General features: G+C 55.5%; 1 protein-coding gene across 4 annotated transcripts; it reads right to left on the bottom strand.

The window, feature by feature from the left end:
- Positions 1–331: 331 nt before the first annotated feature.
- ITGA7 (integrin subunit alpha 7) lies at positions 332–20,545 on the bottom strand. Of its 4 annotated transcripts, none has more exons than XM_045553732.1 (25): positions 20,135–20,545; positions 15,832–15,959; positions 15,652–15,731; positions 14,262–14,517; positions 13,620–13,751; positions 12,116–12,323; positions 11,825–12,018; positions 11,390–11,478; positions 11,165–11,292; positions 10,916–11,011; positions 10,669–10,730; positions 10,364–10,533; positions 9,777–9,926; positions 9,011–9,126; positions 8,318–8,510; positions 8,159–8,239; positions 7,987–8,066; positions 7,801–7,875; positions 7,546–7,648; positions 6,814–6,990; positions 6,519–6,650; positions 3,583–3,696; positions 3,262–3,360; positions 3,051–3,176; positions 332–1,033 (listed from the first exon to the last, which is right to left on the bottom strand). In XM_045553732.1, exons 1-25 carry the CDS (start codon positions 20,338–20,340, stop codon positions 803–805), a joined length of 3,426 nt encoding a protein of 1,141 aa, XP_045409688.1. In that variant the 5' UTR covers positions 20,341–20,545; the 3' UTR covers positions 332–802. The 4 variants fall into 4 exon arrangements, with proteins under 4 accessions (XP_045409688.1, XP_045409690.1, XP_045409687.1 ...); XM_045553734.1 differs by lacking the exon at positions 13,620–13,751 and adding an exon at positions 13,206–13,325; XM_045553731.1 differs by having other exon boundaries at positions 13,206–13,751; positions 20,135–20,539.
- Between the last annotated feature and the right edge of the window lie 399 nt (positions 20,546–20,944).

The following is a 20,944-nucleotide window of genomic DNA, read 5'->3' as shown; positions in this document are numbered from 1 at the left end:
TCCACAGTGAAAAAGCTCTATTCCTACCCTGACCAGAGGGAGGAAACAGTTATATCCTGCTGTGTCCTTAACTGCAAATTCCTGGACTGGTCTCCCACCTTTTGCCACCCACCCCTTCCTTTGTTTCCATGGTAAAGCTCTCCCTGGTGCCTTCTGAGGCTACACTGTGCGCCTCTAGGAACTGGTCACAAAAGTCATGGTACCTGCATGCATCCCTCCCGGGCCACCTGACCCTCCCTCCTCATTACCACCTTCGTCCTGGGCTGGGGGGTCCAGGGGGAATCAGAGACCCTGGGGGTGAGGGAGCAAGACTCAGTAAAGAAGCCAGAGGTTTTGTCCTCAAATATTTTTTAATAAATAGACAAAACCCACTAGACTGATACAGCAAACTAAGGTCAGAGGAGAGGGGAAACTAGGGAGGGAGAAGCCCCTGAGTCAGCGACACAACCTCCTCCCCAACCCTCTAGGCTAAGGCACTTTCGGGAGACAGGTCCTTGGGGTTCCGTTATACATGGTGAATGGGACAGGGGGGATTAGGATCCCTTCTCCCCACCTGTGTGTCAGGCCATCCCTGCCCTTCTCACTCTCCCCACGGCCCCATCTATCCCTGATTTACGCCCTCTCATCTCACAGCATCCTAAGCGGAAGTTGGGGGGCTGGAGTCTCACGGGTGGCAGAGGGCTGTGCCCCTGAGGAAGCAGATCCTGCCAAATCTTGATGTGACACCAGCAACGCACTCTACCCGCTTCACCCAGGAAAGGGGTGGAGGGGAGACCCACAGGCCAGGCTGGGACAAGGGAAGCTAGGCAGTTCCTGGCACAGGATGCCCGTCGGGGCCCAGCTCGGTGTGCCCATCAGCAGCCAGGATGGGGTGTGCATCGGGGCTCTCCCGCCGGGGGCTGCCCCAGTTGTTCCTCAGGATGGTGCCCGTCTTCTCCTCCTTGAACTGCTGTCGGTCTTCCCGGGGAATCTTCACCGCGTGATACTGGGGCACAGTGGCCTCGGGGTACTTTGCCCGCTTGAAGAATCCCATCTGTAAGGACACGAGGCCAGACCATGAGGAGCCGCAGAGCTGAGGTCCCTGCAGCAGACACAGCCCAGCTCCTTGCCCTCACCACCCCCTGGCACAGGAAGAACCAGCTGCAGCAGAAGGAAGACAGACTGAACAGCATCCGGTGCAATGGGCAGTCCCCGTGGTGCTACCACCAGTGCTGGGTCCCCAGCTTCTCGTTCACAGCAAGAGAAAGACCAGGAGGGGGACCAAGGTGCAGTCCCAAGGACCTCTCCCTTGGCCTCTGAAAGAGGGGCTTGAAGGAGGAACATCAGGACCTCTGACTCCAAAGGTTTCCACCCACCCAAGCTTCTTAGGAGACCCAACAGTGTCCCCCAGAATATAAACAAGATCCGAGGAAGAAAATGGCTTCCTAGACCCCTGCGTACCTGGAACGATGCCTCTCAAGCCTCACACACATACACCCTTTCTCTTGTACACTGAGCAGCATCCCTCTCAGAGCAGGGCCTCTCACCCATGAATATGGTAGTCCAGTCCCTCCCTAAATCATGACCACGGCAGCCCTTACATGCCAAGGTGGCAATGTGCCCTTTGCACACTCACACTTAGGACTGCCCACGACTCCTACATGCTCAGACGGCACGTCTCCTTGTACATCCATCTCTGCACACTCATGCCCATAGAAAAAAGGTGCATAGGATCTCCCGACACTCCCACATGCTCACGCTCCACAAGCCCCCCCAACGCTTTGTGCATGCCCCAGGCAGGGTATACTCACCCTTACAGCCTCACCCTTCTAATTACCTCTCACCTCAGTTACACATCACTCTCATGCAAGCTCATCTCTTCACCCTGAACATTCCTGATCCCTTGAATGCTGGGAGCTCTATTGATACTCATATACATACATACCCATATACACACATATATATGCACACACACATACACATGCACATACACAACAGTTACCCCACAGTCCCTGGACCCCCAACTTCCACAGCTGAGGGCTGCACAGCCAGATGGGCCCGGTGATAGTTGGTGGGAAAAGATGAGCTCTGGCTGCTCCGATGGAAGAAGCCACACTGGGATGTCAAGGGGGGAGAGGGACAAAGGAGGCAGAGGATGGGAAGACTGAGGAAGGATGAAGGCCCTTATCTCTGCTCTGTATCCCTTCTATGGAAGCAGAGAGCAGGGATCCTGGGGCCATTTCACAAAGGCATCAGTCTTCCTGAAGACAGCCACTCCAGAGTCTGGTCCACTGATCACTCACATTTGCCAAAGGCTGAGGGTTGGGGACATTTCTCCATAGAGCCCCAAGGACGTGCAAGGTTCTGCATACAGCACCAGATGTGGCATGTGGCTCGGGGCATGACCCCTGCTGATGTATATGATTCCCTGTACTGACATGTGCATGTGCGTGCTTTTATGTGGAGCCCCAGATGCCAGTATGATTCTGTACACAGCTCTGTGCATACAAGAATGGTTCCATGTGGAGACTGGTACTGGGCAGTTCTGAGTTCTGCTATGGAGGCAGTTCCCTGGAGGTAGCTCTCCACACTTGGTGGCCTTCTTGGCCACACTGACCTTTCCAGTCTTCACTGCCACATTCTAATTAGATCAGACCACACTTTCCTGCCTCCATGACACCTGGAAGTCTCAGGCCCCACCATCCCCTCATCTCCCCACATCCAGTCCCTACTACTTACTGCACCTTCCTCTAAGGCCCAGCTCCAGTGCCACCTCCCCTCGAGCCTGCCTTCCTCTGAACTCCCACAGCCTTTTCTCAACTCGGCACCTTCTGCCTTGGCCTTGACCACAGGCTCACCATCCCCACTAGACTATAAAGTCCCTGAGGACAAGATCTGCATCTGACTTGCTAAAACATTAAGGGCCTAACAGAGTTCCTGGTACATGCAGGGTAGGTGCATAATGCAGATTTGTTGAATACAGGAGTGCACGGGTGGGTGAGAGAACCACAGTGCAACAGGCTGCCGCAGGAAGTCCAGCCCCCATCCGCCCTGCCTTCCCCAGGGCTCACCTTCCACAGGAGCAGCACCAGCAGTGCCAGCACCAGCAGCCCGGCCAACACGGCCAGGAGGATGACCCACCAGGGGACTCCTTCTGCCACCACAGCCATGGGGTCCAAGTATACCATCACTGGGATCTGGGGAGCAAGGGGTTAATGAAGCAAGAGCTGGAGGGAGCTGGGAAGAAGAGAGTTCTCCTCACCCGCTAGCCCTGGAGCTCACCACTGTGGAGGCATCTCTGAGCAGCAAGTTCTTGATGGAGGACTTCACCGTGATGTTGGCTCGGACGATCACTTCCAGGGATTTCACAGCTGAGTACTCCTAAGGGAATAGGGAAGGAGACCCTCCTGCTAAATGCCCCAGTCTCCCTACTTTCCCCTTCGCTCCTGAAATGGAATGGTGCCCAACACAGAAGGTGTTTCTTCCTGGCTTGGGTTAAGAGTATGCTGCATTTGGACAGGGAGGAGGTAGAAGGAGAAGTGAGTCCGGGAGGGGCTATGGAGGAAGAAGAAACCCAGACTGGAGCCCCAGTGGTGTCCTCACCTCCAGAAAGGTGCTATTCCAGAGGCGGCCCCAGACATGCAGCACAGCCACACGGTCAAAGCTGTAGAGTGGGCAGCTGAACACCACGCAGTTGGCCGTGCCCCGAGCACAGTCCTAGGGATAAGGACAGGCAGAGCTCTAAGCCTCTCAGCCCTACCCTGCTGAGCCTGCCATCTCTCTCATTTTCTTGACCTGACCTCAAACCCCCTCCTCCAGGAAGTCTTCCCAAACTAACCTCATGGTCCAAAACAGCTGCCTACCCCAAATCTGAGCTATTTGGCTTTGAAATGCATGGGGGACAAGGAGAGGTTCTCTTACATGACAGCAGCAGGCAGAGCAGCTTCTCCAACTGATGCTCATGTTACCTAATGATAGTCCCATTTATTGAGCACCTACAACTTGCCAAACACTTATCCCATTTAAGCTTCACAGCAGTCCTACAAAGTGCATCTTACTACCATCCCCATTTTTCAAACAAGGAAATTGAGGCCCAAGGAGGCCAGGTGACCTGCCTCAGGTCACAGAGCTGGCAAAGCCATTAGTGGTGGAGCAAATATTTGCACTCAGGTCCATATTCAGCAAAGCCACACCTGAGCCCACACTCACTGAAGGAGGAGCAGGCTGCCCCTGGAGCTGCTTGGGCCAAGTCCATTTGGCCCAATCAGCACCTAATGACACATTTGCCTGAAAGTTATGTTATATTCATCACATTACAATCTATCTACAGAAGAATGGCTTTGAGAATGTTTAAATTCTTTGTCATGTTTTATTTAATATTTTGCCACTTCAGGGCAATTCAAGAATCTTCAGTCAAACCATCTAAAAAGCAAGGCCTTCTGCCTTAAATTTATGTAAAAGAATCTATTTTAGACATTGTGTTAAGTGAAATAAGCCAGACCCAGAAAGATAAATACTGCATGATCTCACTTATATGTGGAATGTAAAATGTTGAACTCATAAAAGTAGAGAGTAAAATGGTGGTCGCCTAGGGCTGGGGGATTTAGTGGGGTTGGGCAGACGTTGGTCAAAGGGCACAGAGCTCCTGTTAGATAGGAAGAATGAGTTCAAGAGACCTATTGTACAACATGGCAACTGTAGTTAGTAACCATACATTGTATTCTTGAATATCACTAAGAGAATAGATTTTAAGTGTTCTCACCACAAAAATAACTATGTGAGGTGGGGCATATGGTAAGCAGCTCAATCTAGCCATTCCACAGCGTATACCTATTTCAAAACATCATGTGGTATGTGATAAATATATATTAATACGATTTTTGTCAGCTTAAAAAAATAAATGACTTTTAAAATGTTTTGAAATGTATTTCAAAATAATTCTTATTAAAAAGGGAGGCCTCTCAAAGGAAATCAGTCATGTGGAGAGGGCAGGACTCCTCGTACCACAGAGCAACAGCAATGACACAGGTTCCTGCACTCGGTTCATGCCACACTCTCGGAGAGCGGGAAAGCTGACGGCCCAGGGAGGGGTGGTCCCAGAGGGCCCAAGGCTTACATGCGCCCGCAACGGTCTCCTCCTTGACTTCTCGGCTCTATTGCTCAGCCATCTGTACCTGGGATTTACCTCCACCTCCTTACAGTTCAGCCAAATACCCACCGGTTTTTTTGTTGTGGTGGTGGTTGTTTTTGGGTTTTTGTTTTGGTTTTTGTTTTTTTTTTTTTTGAGACAGAATTTTGCTCTGTTGCCCAGGCTAGAATGCAGTGGCTTCATCATAGCTCACAGCAACCTCAAACTCTTAGGCTAAAGTGATCCTCCTGTCTCAGCCTCCTGAATGTCTAGGACTAAAGGTGCACACCACCACGCCCAGCTAATTCTTCTATTTTTAGTAGAGACGGGGTCTTGCTTTTGCTCAGGCTGGTCTCAAACTCCTGACTGCAAATGATCCCCCCATCTCGGCCTCCCAGAGTGCTAGGATTACAGGCGTGAGCCACCACACCCGGCCAAATACCCTCCTAATCTACATCCCCACCACATTCTCAATGCCAGCACCATCATAGAAGGGACGAGCACAGAGCATGTGCTTTGAGAATTCAAACATTCTCAAAGCCATTCTTCTGTAGATAGGTTGTAGTGTGATGAATGTAACATAACTTTCAGGCAAACGTGTCATTAGGTGCTGATTGGGCCAAATGGACTTGGCCCAAGCAGCTCCAGGGGCAGCCTGCTCCTCCTTCAGTGAGTGTGGGCTCAGGTGTGGCTTTGCTGAATATGGACCTGAGTGCAAATATTTGCTCCACCACTTAATGGCTTTACCAGCTCTGTGACCTGAGGCAGGTCACCTGGCCTCCTTGGGCCTCAATTTCCTTGTTTGAAAAATGCAGATGACAATACTATCAACATATCCACCTAAAGAATAAAACTGTGTGAAACAAGTAGAAAAAGGGGAAGCAAAACTGCGCAAAAGGGATAGACAATGAATCACACATAATATACTGTCATTTTCATTATTGCAACTTTTAAATTCTTAGTGTTTTTTGACATTGTGAAAATCAAGCAGGTGTCCTTACACAAATTGACTTTTTTTACCTAAAAGGGTTCAAAAGAACAACAAACAAATGTCACAGTTTGAGGATGGGCTGACCCCATCCCATCCCCTATAAAATGTAATGCTCTATAGAAACGTGAGGAGAATCGGTTGTTCGGCTGACTGACTGTAGGTCGAGTGCCCTGCTCTGGAGTGAGCACTTTTAGGGGACAGGCTGGGGACATCTATGGGGTCAGCGTCTTCCTCCCACACACCCCCTCCTGTGAGTTGTGATGTGAACTGTCTAATCAACTTGCTCCAGGTGTGTGACCATCACACTTCTTGACAAGTCCCCCTCCCTGGACACCCTCCACCCTGGCACCCCTCGGCCCCAGCATCCTCTATCACACTGCACAACCCCATCCTGGCTGCAGCGAGTTTCCCTGCCCTCACCAGGGTAATGTTTTTCTTCTTCTCAGCAGAGGACACCGGCCACCAGGACGTGCTGGGCTCCTGCTGCTCACGAGACTCCTGCTGCTCCGGCTGCTCCAGCTCCCGCCGCCGCCGGTCCCTGCTGTCCACATCCTGAATGTGGGAGGGAAGGCCCAGTGAGTGTCCCTCCAAACGCAGCAACCCCGAGATGGCATCTCCTCCCCACCCCTTCCTCCTGGCCCACACCCCGCACACACTACCCCCACCCCATGACATCCTCCCAGTGCCTAACCCCCCGGCCCTGCCTAAGCCTCACCAGGTGGAGGATGTTGGGCCTGGGGGAACACAGCCCTTTCTGCCCGGCCCCCTGCCCACCCTCCAGCTCCACTCGCATGGGGTACAGCAGCCACTTCCCGTTGGCAATCTCGTGGGGCCACATGATGTTGAGGAAGGCAGAGCCCAGGGTGTTGAGCGACTGGCCTTGGTTGGAGACCTGTGGGCCCAAGAAAGTACGAAAGAAGGGAGCTCAGTTTCCAAGCAAACCCTAAATCTACAGAGATGGAAGGGACAAGCGCTGAGGGGAGGGCCCTCAGGAAGCATAATTTCAACAACGACTCAGGATCCTAGAGCCACCAGGACCCACTGTCTCCCCACACCAAACCCAGGAAAGCCTGGAAGTGTCCCTGGGAGGTGTGAGGAGAGGCCCCGGCCAAGCAAGGGAAGGGTTCTAGGAAGAAACATCCTCCCAGCCCCCATGTTCCCATCCCCCAGCTGAGACCCCCAGCAGAGAAGCTTCCCTGGGCTCTCATGCCTCCCAGACCAGCAGCCGAGATAGCCAGACAGAAATGACCAGGAAATACTCAGCTGAGGCCCCAGCACAAACAGCTGCCCACACCCCAGGTCCAGGTGCAGGGCAGAGACCTCTAACTCACTGGATCACCACAATGCCACATGGTAGAAGAGCCCCAGCCCTTAGGACATGGCTCAGCCTGTCCTCTGTGCCAAGGAGAGAGGGAGACCATGGAGGAGCCACATCGGGGACACTTACCGTGACCTCATACTTGACCTTGCTGCCCACATCCCGCTCAGACCGCATGGCTGCCTCGCCCCTCACCACGCCAGAGAAGAAGAGTTGCTGGGGAGTGGCCACCCTGGCATGGAGGGGTCAAAACAGAGGTGAGGAGGCAGTGGCCTGGCTGAATGGAGGCCAGGAGGGCAAGGCCAAGTGAGGCAGAGCCAGTCTGGGTTGGGAATGGCAATGCCCCCCTCCTTCCCACAGAGGTGCCACCTGGGCAGGGCTTACCCCACGATGGACAGTGGCAGCTCAATGAAGACACGCGCTCGAGCAGAGATTGGGTGCAGCTCCTGCTCGCTGATCCTGGCAAGTGGGCAGGGGCAAGTGTGGGCAGCAGGCACAGGCAACCCCCGGGCTCAGATGAGACCAATGCACCTGCCCCTGCCTCACCTCACCTCACCCCACCAGGCTTACGTGGCCAACAGCAGCTCCACCTCCAGCTCCGTGGTCTCAATGGTGATCCCTGAGGTGCTAAGGATGAGGTAGAAGGTGACCTAGGCCGAGGGTGGAGGGAGATTAGAGTCAGGGCAGGGCCAGGGGCTCAAGCAGGGGCCCCTCAGATAGGGACATGGGCAGACATGCCAACCTGGGCACCTCTCTTCATGGGGTTCCCCAGCTCACACTCAACATGGGAGGCATTCTCGTTGGACAGGCAGAGCGGCTTCTCCTGGAGTGGGGAGAAGGAGGGGTCAGGTTGGGTCACTGGAGCCCCTCAAGATCCCACCCCACCTTCACAAGTCCTCACCACAGGGTCCAGGGCCCGGACCCCTGAGTAGCGCAGTGAGGCCGGGAGGGTGACCAGGAGCTGGGCCTCGTGGGCATCATCCCCATCGGCCTGCGGCCGGGCTGGGTCCGAGGGCAGGTTGGTGACCTCCAGCTCCAGGGCAAGGACTGGCTGCCCACTCAGTGCAAACAGGGCTGTCGTCCCATCCGCATCCCTGGAGAGTCAGACCCCACTCGCTCTGAGTTCTGGACACCTTCCCCAGCCTGCTCCCCCAGTGCCCTGCCTGCCTCCATGCCCCAGGCCCCTCCTCCCACGCCAGGTCCCCCACCTCACACCATCCAAGCCTTGGGTCTCTCCATGCATGACTGGGAGTCAGGGGACTGCCGTTCTCCTCCCAGCTCCCCGACTTACTTACTTTGGGCAAGTACCTAAACCGCCCTAGGTCTCAGTCCTCCACCTATAAAATGGGACTGATAATTCCCACCTCACAGGCATGCACACTGTATATTACCATGTGTGCAGTGAGGGGTTGCTATTCCTCGCCAGCCCTGCGGCCCCATCATCGGCCCTCATCTCAGTCTCCAGGTAGGTCCCCGCTAGCCTTCTGCCCTCTCTGCAGGCTCAGTGCCTCCCTCTGCCTGGTCCTCCTGAGGGGACTTCCTTTCATTCCTTGAACTCTCGCCCTCCCACCCCAGCTGCTCCCGGCCCCCTCACATGGGCAGAGGCTGGAACTCCGTGTCGCTGACCCGGGTACAAAAGCGGGCACGGACCAGCTGCAGATTGCTCTGGCAGATCTTGTCTTCACCACAGCCTTGCTTCAGGAAGTGAATCTGGAGAGAGAGGTGAGGAGGGGGTCATTCCTAGGGGGCAAGGCAGAGGGCAAATGTGTCACCAAGGCATATGGTGGGTTAAAGGACCATAGGATTAAACAACCTGTGTTCAATTCTGAGGTCTGCTGCTTACTAGCTGTGTGATATTGAGCTGGTCACTTAACCACTCTGAGCTGTGTCCTCTGGGAAAATGATGGGAGCACTACCATGCCACGGTAGAGACTAGCATCCCGCAAGGGCTCAGATGAGGCTAGTCTACAGCTAGACCACGTTTCCCCAGCTCGCTTGCGTGTAACTGAACTCCAGATCTAGACTGTAAAGAGAAGTGAAGAGCACCACTTCTGGGCTGGCCATGAGATCCATGCAAGGTGCTTCCTGGATGAAGGTGACTAAAGGAGCTTGGAGGCCACGTTTGAAGATGGGGACAGACTCTCATCGGCCTGGGCCCCTAAATGACTAAATGGAGTGAAGCACACTGTCCCCGATAACTAGGAACATGTGGTCATTGGGGCACCCAGAGATATGAGGAATTACTGGGGTAGCACATGTGGAAGAGCTTTGCAAGTTATGAATGGGTGTCACTGGGGAGGGACCGTGATCATCGCTCCTCCTAGCCCCCCATCCTGGGCCAAGCCAGGCGCCAGGCTCACCTCTGTCCGCTGGGTGCTGGGCTGGTGGGCATTGAGGATGGGGGCCACTGGGGGCAGCCCCTGGCCAGGAGCCTGTCGCCGGAGCCGAGGGCTTTGGAGACCATAGGACAAAGTCACCACAATGGCCCGAAGCTTGTCTTTCACGTTCTCCTGGGAAGGGGAAAGATTGCTCCTCACTAGAACAATCCCCAGGCCCCAGCCCTGCCCAAAGCCCCAACCAGACCTAGAACAGATTCTGAAACTTGGGAAGAAGCTGAGGGAGACGAAGGAGAAAAGTGGAGAAGTGAGCAAGCAGGAAGGAGAGATGGGGCCAGGAAAGAGAGGAGACCCAGGATTTAGGGTTCTGAGGACCAGGTGTGATGATGGAAGCTGCCATCTCCACCTCCAGGGAGTGCAGAACTTGACAGGAGATGCAAGAGGGCAGCAGGCGAGGAGGAGGTGAGCTCAGAAGGGAGAGAAGGGAGGCTTCCCAAATGTCTAGATCTTCGAGTGAGCCACGAGTATGATAGAGAAGAAGCTAAGAGGAATCAAGGAAAAGAGATCACACCATGACAATGACCCTCAGAGGCCAAGGTGTCGGTGTCCACCTGTAGCTGGAACATGGTGTCTCCACAGACTCGGTCATGCTGGTGCTTCAGCCACACAGTGCCTGAGGCCTGGTGCTTGGGGTCATCTGGGCTACGGCTCAGAAAGGTCACACGGGGGACCTGGCCCCGGAGCCTCCGGTCTGTGTCCCCGTCTAACACATAATCCAGGGCTGTGATGTGTTGGGAAAGGAGAGGAGCCAGTGAGCTGGGGAACTGCCCCAACCGACCCCATCCCCAAGGTGCTCTTCTCTCCACCCGTCCTGGAAACCCAATGGAGTGAGCAGTGGGCGGGGGACGTCACTCACCCACAATAGGGCTGTAACTGCTGGGGATGGCAACGTAGGTGAAACAGATCCTTAGGTCGACACTGTGGGGCAAAGGGTGGCTCCTGAGTGCATCAAACAAGGGATGGGCCAAGGCCCCAAGCCACACCCTGCCCACTCCTGCCACAGCCCCAGCCCCCCACCCCAACTGGGGAGAAGAAGGGAGAATGGGGGGAGGGGAAACCAAACCCTGGCGCTTCACCTGCCCTCCCCTCGGGTCCCACCTCACCAGACCGAGAGGCCACCAGCACAGTTGGGCTGCTCTAGGTCAATGGCTCGTGGAGCAATAAAGATCTCATGGGTGACATGGAGAACAGGTCTGGCCCTGGGGAAATGGAGGTCAAGGGCGAAAGAAACATGAGAACGTGAGGCTGGGAAACACTTCAGCATCAGATTTGACACTGGAGTGGGGGTCAGGGTCACAGGGTGGGCTGACGGCCTCAGAGAGGAAGACAGCAGGGGAGAGGGAGGGGCTCACCTGAAGAGCACGGCGGTGTCAGCCAGGGAGCCCACAAGCAAGTCGGGATAATGGTTCCCATCCACATCCAGGCCGCCCGACAGGGAGTAGCCAAAGCTCCGGACACCCACGGCCTCGCCCTCCAGCACCTGGGGGACAGCTGTCAGCCTCCCAGCCCTGCCTCCCCAGGCCTCTGTCTGCCCCCATTGCACCCCACCCACTCCCCATCTCAACGACTCCCCTCACCTGCGAAGGCTTGGTGACAAGCCCCAGTCTGCTCCCGTGGTAGATGAAGACTTTCCCATCCCCATCAAAGGGAGCTCCCACCGCGATATCTGCAGGATGTGGGGAACAGGCAGTCACAAGCCGCGGGTGGCAGACAAGAGCCAGACGTCAGCTTTCTCTCAGTCACTCAGTCCTATTTTATCGAGAGGCTACTAAGTCCCAGACACCTTACGAACATCCTTTTTAATCCTCTCAGCCACTCCCCGCAGATATCGCTAGCTCAAAAAGGTGAAGTAACCTGCCCAAGGTCAGAAAGCTGGTAAATGGTAAAGCTCAGATGTAAGCCCGGGTTCCTCCTCTCCCCGAGCCCTCAGAAGACCACCGCAACTCTGAAGGCCTTCCCCATCCTTGCCCCGGCCCCTCCCTCCACTGAGCCTTTCCAGTTCCCAATCACACCTGGGAAGCCATCTCGGTTGAGGTCCCCCAGGACAGCCAGGCTGATGCCGAACATGGAGTCGGGCAAGCCGCAGAGCCGGAGAGGGGAGATCCCAGCCCAGTGACCCCCCTGGTTCAGGTACACATACACGGCACCCCCCAGCTCTTCTTGGCGCTCAAAGAAATATGGGGCACCCACTACCAGGTCTGGCCAGCTACGGAGAAAGGGAGACAGTCAGGAGGAGAGGCCAAGGCCACTCATGCCTCCTGGACCATGCCTCCCCCAGGCTGCACTCCCCTCTGCCCACTCACCCATCATTGTTGAGATCAGCCACGGCCAGCGAGTAGCCAAAGCCAGAGGTCAGGCGCTCCCCAGACAGCATAACTTCGGGCACCAGGCGACTGGCACTGTCCTTGCGCAGGATGACCACAGCACCCTTGTGGTTGGCACGGGGGGCCCCTGCCACAAAGCTCAGCTCCTCTGCACGCACCAGACCCTTCCCCGAGTCGATGGAGAAACCTGGGTGGGAGGGGGACTTACTGGTAAGTGTTCCCCCAAGACTCAGGAGCCGGGATGTGCTGCCGCTCTCCCTGCCCCTGCCCCCTCCCAACAGGCCCGGAGCCAAAAGATGGAGGTCCCCCCAAGTCATCGGCACCACAGCTGGGCCACTCTCCTCCCCATACCCACCAGGCCCAGCACAAGAAGTGTGGTGAGGTCAGCCTCAGGGACTGGGCCGCAGAGAGAAAGGCAATGACCAAGAAGGCCAGGAGACTGGGCAGGAGCTGAGGCCGAGGCCCCCGCATGCCCATACCCAGGGAACTAAAGGAGCGGCTGGTCCCTCTCCCATCTACACACCCTAGGAGGTCCCCATCCCACCCAGTGTACCCTGTTTGTCCCCTCTCCCACCATCCTGGCAGAGAAAGGAAGTCTTCACATGGATGGGGGGAGACAAAGGGGAGTGAGGAAGAACTCACTTCACCCAAACATCTCCCAGGATTCGTTTCCTTCTCCTCTGCAGAGGGATGAAGATCAGACAACGAGAGGGACTTACCAACAACACTAGACCTTTCTCCAGCGTGTGCCCATATCCATCCCTCAGGGAAAGTCCCCCTCAAGGTCAGGATCATCCTTTCCAGGATAGTCTCAGCCCTGCCCTCTCACTCCTCCTGGACCTTCCTCCATGGAGACCCTCACCCACAGCCTCCAAGGCTGTCACCCTTGGGGACTCCTCTTCTCAGGCCTGGTCACTGGACTCTGGTCTGCTCTGTAATTTGGGTCCAATATGTTTCCCTGGGTGTGTGCTGGGGAGCAGGGACTACAGGGCAAGAAGGATGTGTTCCCTTGGGGCGGAGGGGAGGCCAGGGCCACATCCCCGGGCCCAGGAGGTGGAAGCTTACAAACCTAAGTAGCTATTCAGGGCCAAGTCTCTGGCTGGTCCTGGGAGCCGGTCAGCGGGATCCAAAGTTTTATACACCAGCTGGTCAGGGTCTGAGCTATCAATGTTGGTCACAAAAAGCAACCCTGTGCAGGATGGGGGGTGGGGCAACACACCAGGGAAGGGACAACCAGAGGAGGGACCACAGAGTAGGGAGACAGAGCCAGACAGAAAAGCCAGAAGAAGGAGGTGGCAGAGGAAGAGGTGGAGAAAGAAAATGACAGAGATAAAAAGACCAGAGAGGTGAGAGTCAGAGGCACAAAGACAGAGAGAGAGAGGGTGAGAGACCGACAGAGACGGAAGGACGGGAATATGGAGAGGGAGGACAAGAGAGAGGAGCAGAGGGTTAGAGTAGCTCTGGGCCGGGGAGGCGTCCCTACCAAAGTAGCTGTTGGCAGGGACCGGGATGAGACGGGGGTCCTGCTCCTTCTCACCCCCCGCCTCGTAGGGCCCGTCGTCCAGGTGTGCCAGGTCCGCTGAGCCCTGCGCACAGAGCTCCACCCTGGCCGTGCCTGCAAGGACAGTGCTGTTAGCGCCCAGGGCCGGGAGCGAGGAGCACCCCTCAGGCCAGACACCGAGCTAGACAGGCACACAGGGAAGCCCCTCCTCTCCTTTCCAGCCCTGTCTCCACCCCATCCCTAGCCCAAGCTTCCCACGGCCTCCCAGACTTGGTCTCACACTCACCGAGTGTCAGCTCAGCCAGCAGCAGCGTGCAGAGACGGGAATGGCAGTGATGAGGTGTGGGCCAGTGTGCTGGGGCCTGCAGGCCCCAGCTGGGTGGCCCAGGCCAGCGTGCATGGGGGCTCATGCCAGTGTGTCGCGGGACACTTGGCCGTGCGAAGGAGAGGAGATACCCCCATTCATGTGTGTGCTAGCACAATGGGGGTGGAAGGCATGGCAGTGCCCCTGGGCTATATGGCAGTGAACATGTGGTCATGCTTGGCCATGTGCTACCCCCACCCCTGTCTCTGAGGTAGGAAGAAGTTTTAGTCCCCTTCTCCCCTCCCTGAGGAGTGACTCACCCTTCCAATTATAGGTTCCTGGGGCCCCAAAGAGGAGGTAATGGTTGTCAGGGGAGAAGGCGGCAGCTGTGCCCTGCTGGCAGAATCCAAATTGTTCGTGGCCTTGGGGGCGCCCCTCACAGAACTTCCATTCTCCACCATCCAACTCATCGTGGATGGCCAGGTCTTGGCTCAGCACAAAGCAGCGACCAATCACATCCCGTGTCTCCAGGATCTGGTCGACCCGCTGCCTGGCCTCATATCGGTGTGCACAGGTCTGTGGGAGGAAGGGAGGCGGGGTCGTGTCACTGTGTGGGCCAGGGCCCTGCTGGAAACATGCTGCCCACACGTGGCAGACACAGTATATGTGTGTACACACACACGCACAACACATCCCTATGCCAGTATCAATTGAAGACCATTACCCAGCCAGTGTCGGGCAGGTCCACACGTAACCCTGTAGCCCATCTACACCCACTTCCTTGACCTCACAGGAAGGCATTCTTGTTCCACATTCTGCCTGGGCACCCACTGGCACTACTGAAGCCAGTACACAGGATGTGTGCCTCCCCGATCATGTGACAATCTTCCAAAATGCACTTGGTCCTGTCCCTGGACCTCTGTAAGGGCCACCACCTCATCTACAAAGAACTTCCTCCCCTCTCCACTCTCCAAGTATTACCTATTCTTAAAGGTCTGGTTCAAATCACCCCACCTGCAGCAGCCTCTTCTCCCCACTCCTCCTTCGGACTTTCATAGCCTGGAGACTAGACCACTCACTTAACAGTAACCATACTCTGCCCCACAGAGACTGGTATTGGTAACTGTGCATGTTAGTGAAAGATACAGAGAGACACAGAAAAAGAGAGAATGAGAATCACCACAGCTACTTGGCAGGGACCAGTCTTTTCCCTGTCTTTATATATCCTCTCTCAGTAGCTAGCACAATGCCTGATGCTTAAAAGTTCTCAATAGGAGTTAACAAATGGATGGATGGATAAATGAATAGATAGAAGTTTTTAACTGTATAAGGACAGAGACCACGTTTCACAATTCACAATTTGTTTTTTTGTTTTGGAGTTTGTTTTTTTTTTACTTTTTTTTTAGAGACAGGACCTCTATATGTTGTCCAGGCTGGTCTCAAACTCCTGGCCTCAAGCGATCCTCCCACCTCAGCCTCCCAAAGTGCTAGGACTATAGGCATAAGCCACGCTGCCCAGCCACTCATATATTTTTATATCTCCCCAGTGTCCTGGGAATCATATCATGTGCCCAACTTGTGTTTTGTAAGCACATCTGTGCATATGCAGACACCACACACACACACACACACACTCACACACTCACACACTCACACACACACACACACACACACACACCCTTGCATGCAGTCACAAGAAGTAGTACTCACAACAATCTTGCCCCCAGGTCCCTGGCTCCGAACACTGACTCCCAACCACTGGTTCTCTTTGCTTTCCTTTTGCACATCAGCTAGAGGCAGGACACTGGGAATCAGAGGAGGGAAGAGGAGGCCAAGTCCTCTCCTCCCCTCCTCACAGGCTTCCCCCACTCGCCCTGTGCAGAGCCGCACCTCCCTGGTCAATGTCCACTCTGTAGCAGTCAGTCTCCTCCAGGCTCAGGGGGCAAGCGAAGAGGCCTCCGGTACGATTTGCCTGCTGCCCAGGAAGAGCCAGTGCCTGGGGAGCACCCACCAGCAGCCTGCAAGATGGGACAGGGGCAGGAGTTAGAGGTCAGAGTGGTCCAACCGCTCCAGAGCTGCCCAGGCCCAACCACTTGGTACAAAGGAGGGTGTTCAAGGACTAAAGAGAAGGGGCAAAAGTCCGTTTTCTCAAATCATGGCAAGGATAAATTAACATAGTTAGCCATGCAATCACCGTGTTACATATGCACATAGAGTATGGACCACGGGCCAACACACACAGTATATACACGAATACAAACACAAGCCAACCCGAGCAGCCGGGCCAGCACTGCTGGTTTAAAAGAACCCCCTGTTCCCAGCACCTGTTCCTGACCAGGCGTTCCCTACCCCCTCCTTGGCCCCATCCCCAAGCTCTGCCCTCCTTCCCAACCCCGGTCCATTTGAAATCCTGCCAGAAATGCCAAGAATGCTGAGCAAAAGTAACGGGGACCCAGACTGGCACCACAGTGTGGCTCAGGGACTAGCTTCAGAGGCCAGGCAAGAGGCTAGATATGGGCCTGCCTCCCTCATCAGGGGCCCAGCAAAGACCCACTTCCCAGCAGTTCTGCCACCCAGCATTCTGTCGGTCACTCTGGTTGGCAAGGAGGTAGGGACAAGTTTCTCATTGTCTCCAGTCCTACTCCCACTCTCCCCCACACATCCTGAATCCCCTTCCCCATCCTTCCTTCTCCTCCACATCCACGATCTTCTCTGTGCCTCCCACCCCCACCCCCACCCAGTCTTCTCTCCCACCTCCCTCTCAGACTCTTTCCCAGCTACAACTTTCTTGGCAGGACAATTTTCCATGATGACAGCCAAGGCGTCTTCCCCAGGGGAAGACTGTACTGGGAATGGAGGCTGCCTGGGTCCCCTGGGGCTGAATCCCCAGTCCAGGAGTGAAGGTGGGGGTTAGGTGAGGTGACTGACACCCAGCTGGCTACAGAGGTCCTCTCTTTGCAGAAGGAGAGACTCGAAAGTGGCAGCGGGACAAACCCTAAGCCTCTCTGCCACACTCTTCTCCTCCACCTCCTTCCTGGGGTGCAAGGCTCAAACCGTGTTGGGCAATATTACAGACAGGCATCCGTGGGGCAGGGTGCCAGGTTTGTGGGGATGAAGGGGGAGGGCACAGAGCCATTCTCCCTTCCCACAACTCCTCATCTCTTAGCAGCTGTCACCCTGTGTCAGAGCCAGTGTCAGAGAGAGAAGGGGGAGGGGGAGTGGTAGGAAGAGAACATACATTCGGCCTTCATTTAACAACTATTTATTGAGACCCTGTCATATGCCAAGCCCTGTGTCAGGCACTGTTGAGACAAGGAAATAATATTTATTCGGCACCTACTCAGGGTTAGGCCCTAGGCTAGACATCGGGGATATGAGGAGCTAACATTTATCACTGTCCACATGTATGTCCACCAGGCTAGGCAATCACATGCATTATCTCACTTAGTCTTTACAAGGATCCTATAAGATAAGGATTCTTTTCTTGTCTTTCACATGAAAAACTCACTCAAAGACATTAAGCAGTAATGCTGGAAATCCACATCTGCCTAACTCCAAAACTTTGTCACTCCACCCAATGACTGGCCCATCTCTAGAACACTGAGACCACTCCAGGAAAGGAAGAAGAGGAGGGGGAGGGGAGGATACCCTGACCAGAAAAGGAAACTGGGTGACATGGCCCTATGCAAACAAATGCTAACCTTCAGACAAATCTGCAGTGCCCTCAACCCCCAAGCACAGAGGAGGTCATCTCTTGGAGTACTGGGCTGTCTTATTCATCTTTGCACTTGCCCCAGAGGAAGCATCAGGATGTGTTTACTGAACCCATACTTTATGTGGACTCTCAGGGACACCCTCAGCCTCAGTCAGTGCATAGGTAGGCACCCAGAGAAGCTCCATGCTCACATCTCCCCTCCTAGAGGCCAAAAGTAGGGAAAGGGAGAAGGGCCCATTTGGGGGAAAGAAGCTGAGTACATGGATTTGCCCAGCCCCACTCTTGGCAGAGAAGAGTCCAGCCAATCCTCCCGGGAACAAGAGCACGCCCACACAGCCTCTCCAGTCCCTCTACCTCTGCCCCAGCCACACACTCCTTCCTGGCTTCATCCCATGAGCCCCGGCCACCCTAGGCTTCTGGACAGAACAGTAGCCACAACTGCAGCCACTGCAGAGAAAAATACAAAAAAGTATTGGCAGCTGGGGGCAGAGGGACCCCTGGGAGCCCAGCTAAGTGGAGAGGAAGCAGAAACCCACTACCACTGCACTTCTCACCTCTCCACACCTTCCAGGGCTCTGGCCCCTCTCTGAGCCCTCTCAATCTGGGTGGCCCTCTGGGAAGGATGCTTGGCTTGGAAGGTTGGCTCAGCCTAGGAGGCCCTCTAGCCAAGGCTTTGGATCCAGAATGTGTAAGGCTGTTCTCTAGCTCTGTGAATCACAGTACAAGAATAGCAGTGCTACTAACACTCTCAGAGCACTCACTATGGCTGTGCACTACTCTAAGCATTTACGTATGTTAAGAACTCTTAATCCTCACAACAGTCCTACTTGTAGCCCTGTTGTTTTTCACCATTTCACAGTTGAAGGAGGCTGAAACCACTGAGCAAAGGTTAGACCTCAAAGTCTCATCCCAGGGCTAAATTGAAAGACATCAAAACAGGTGAGAAGGTCTTTATATGAGCAAGTGCTAAGACGGGCGACCTGCAACTCAAAAGCTAGGGACTGAGCAGGTACCTTGCCTCTGACAAGCCACCAAGCAGCAGAGCACCCCCTGCTGGAGCAAAAGCAGGGTTAGGCAGTCAGGCCCCTCTGGGAATGCCCCCAACTTGGCTCTGGGAGAGAGAATCAGGGGCCACCTTCAGAGAGGAGTGGGAAATGACAAGAGATCAAGCCATTAAAAATAACCTAGAATTTGCCTGGAAATAGCTCAGAGAGTTCAGCATGTCCTAAAAAGGCCTCCAGTCCTGGAACTCTGGCAGATGGGGAAAGGAGGGAGGGAGGGAACAAGGATGAGGGAGGAAGCAGATGGCAGAGAGAAGAGGAGGTGAAGTCAGTTGCTTTCTATCGTCCCTAAAGTTTGGGGGACCACTGACCCTGCTACCAGATGATAGGGATAATGCAAGAAGAACAATCAGAGCTAGTCCCCAATCCCTATGGGTGAGGAGAAATGAGCTCTAGCCCCTGGACCATGCCCCCATCCAATAGTACAGGAGAAAAGACAGTCCCAATGGATAGCATTGATCCCAGTAATGGACACTTAATGTGGCTTAGGCACTAGCTGGAGAGAGAAAAGCCCCCTGGCAGGAAAGAGTAGGAAGCTTTCTTCCCCTTCTTGCCTCTCTTTGTACAGTCACACATGTAGGAAGAGCCAAGGGTATAGGAAGCATGACCAGCCACAGGCCCCACACAAAAGTGTATCCATCTCCCATGGGTCCTGAAAAGAACGAGAACTGTCCTCTGCCCCTCACTCCTCCCTGCCTTTCCCTACTGCTGAGATTCCTGGAGTTGGAAATTTCCTAAGGAGGAGGAAGGGGAGCAGCCTGGCCAGCATCCTTCTTGGATCTCTCTCCCTGCTGCTGCTGCTGCTATTACTACTCTGGGGGCTTGGTTTTCTACTACTCTCTATCACCAAACCACCTACTGCAGGTTTCCAGACCCTTCCCGGTTCTCTCCCAATCTTCCCGTGGTCTCTGGCCACAAAAGTGGCAGCTCTATCCTGGCCTCCCAGTGCCCTGCGGCCCTCATTCCATCCCATGGCAGAAAGTTATTTCTGGAGTCTACCCTACATCCCTCCCATGATACCCTCAACCTCTCTGTCCTTTCCCTATCTTCATGTCCTCAGCAGAGACAGACTGGTCAGTCTCCTTCCCTGGGGGATTCAGCCCTGGGAAGAAGAACGGGAGCCAGAGACCCTGGAGCTGGAGCAAGTTGGGGGGAAAAGTAGAAGGAGATAGTTCCCTGCCAAGACAAGACGTTGGTCTCCAACTCATCCCCAAAGTAAGGTCCTGGGTCTCAGACCTGGGGGTGCATCCCCAGACCCAAGACAGACGAGGCAAGGATCCAGGTTGGGATGCGGATGTCTGTGTGCAGTCTGAGTCTCGGTGGGGCTGGAAGATTCAGAGATGAGATGGCCGGAGAGTGCGGAAGGGGGTGATCTGTCCCTCGGGCATGGGGACTCAGGGCGGGTGTGGTGACTCACCAGCTCTGGGGTCGGGGCTGCAACTGCCGGTGCAGGGCCACAGAGAAGCCGAAGAGGCTGCCTGGCTCGCCCTCCTTACGTAAAGCGCCCATCACGTCCAGATTGAAGGCGACAGCCCGTGAGAAGAGCAATCCGGCGAGCAGGAAGCCAAGAAGGCAGCAAATCCCAGAGGCCCCCCAAGAATCGCGGCTCCGAGTCCCGGCCATGGGACCCACCCCGCGCGCGCTCCCCTCGAGTGCAAAGAAATTCTCGCGCGCCCCCAGTCCCAGCTCTCCCTGGGAGCCTCTCCGAAGTCTCGCTGGTCTTTCAGGGGTCTCCCAATCTTACGCCCCGCCAGCTCTCCCTCTCCCGCCGCTCCGCCGCCCCAGCACCCGCTAGGACAACTACGGCAGCCGCCGCTCGGGCGTCCACTCCGGCTCCCGCCTCCCCTCCCGGGGGCGCCGCCCCGGCCCCGCCCCGGCCCCGCCCCTCGCTCCCGCGGCAGGTGGAGACCGGAGCGCGGCGCCGAGGGATGCCCGGGCGGCGGCTGGGGCGGGACCTGCCCTTGCTCCCCTCCACCCTCCCTGCCCCCCAGCCCAGCACAGCCCCGCCCGCCCCTCTCCACCCTCCACCCCAGCCAGTGAGAGGTGGAGGCGGCGCCTGGGAGTGCGGAGGAGAAGTACCGATAGAGAGGGGCCGGGAAAAAGGAAAGAGGGTAAGAGATGAGAAGTGCGATGAGGCCCGAGGACAACCCGGGGGACGGATGTGCAGATAGAGACGAGATATTAGGGGAGCGGTCCTGGACCTGGGTCTGGTGTGGTCCCTTCGTGC

Source organism: Lemur catta, chromosome 6 (assembly GCF_020740605.2).
Source record: "Lemur catta isolate mLemCat1 chromosome 6, mLemCat1.pri, whole genome shotgun sequence".
Classification (NCBI taxonomy): Eukaryota; Metazoa; Chordata; class Mammalia; order Primates; family Lemuridae; genus Lemur; species Lemur catta.
The sequence above is the reverse complement of the archived record's forward strand: the minus strand, read 5'-3'. Positions and strand labels throughout refer to the sequence as shown.

What these genes read in the sequence shown, in the direction of transcription:
- ITGA7 (XM_045553731.1), bottom strand. Translation starts at nt 20,340, where the DNA reads ATGGCCGGGACTCGGAGCCGCGATTCTTGGGGGGCCTCTGGGATTTGC. An exon ending in GGCCCTGAATAGCTACTTAG is followed by an intron (nt 12,324 to 13,205) that starts GTTTGTAAGCTT and finishes CCTCCCACCCAG; the next exon opens with GTTTCTCCATCGACTCGGGG. An exon ending in GAGTTCCAGCCTCTGCCCAT is followed by an intron (nt 8,511 to 9,010) that starts GTGAGGGGGCCG and finishes CTGACTCTCCAG; the next exon opens with GGATGCGGATGGGACGACAG.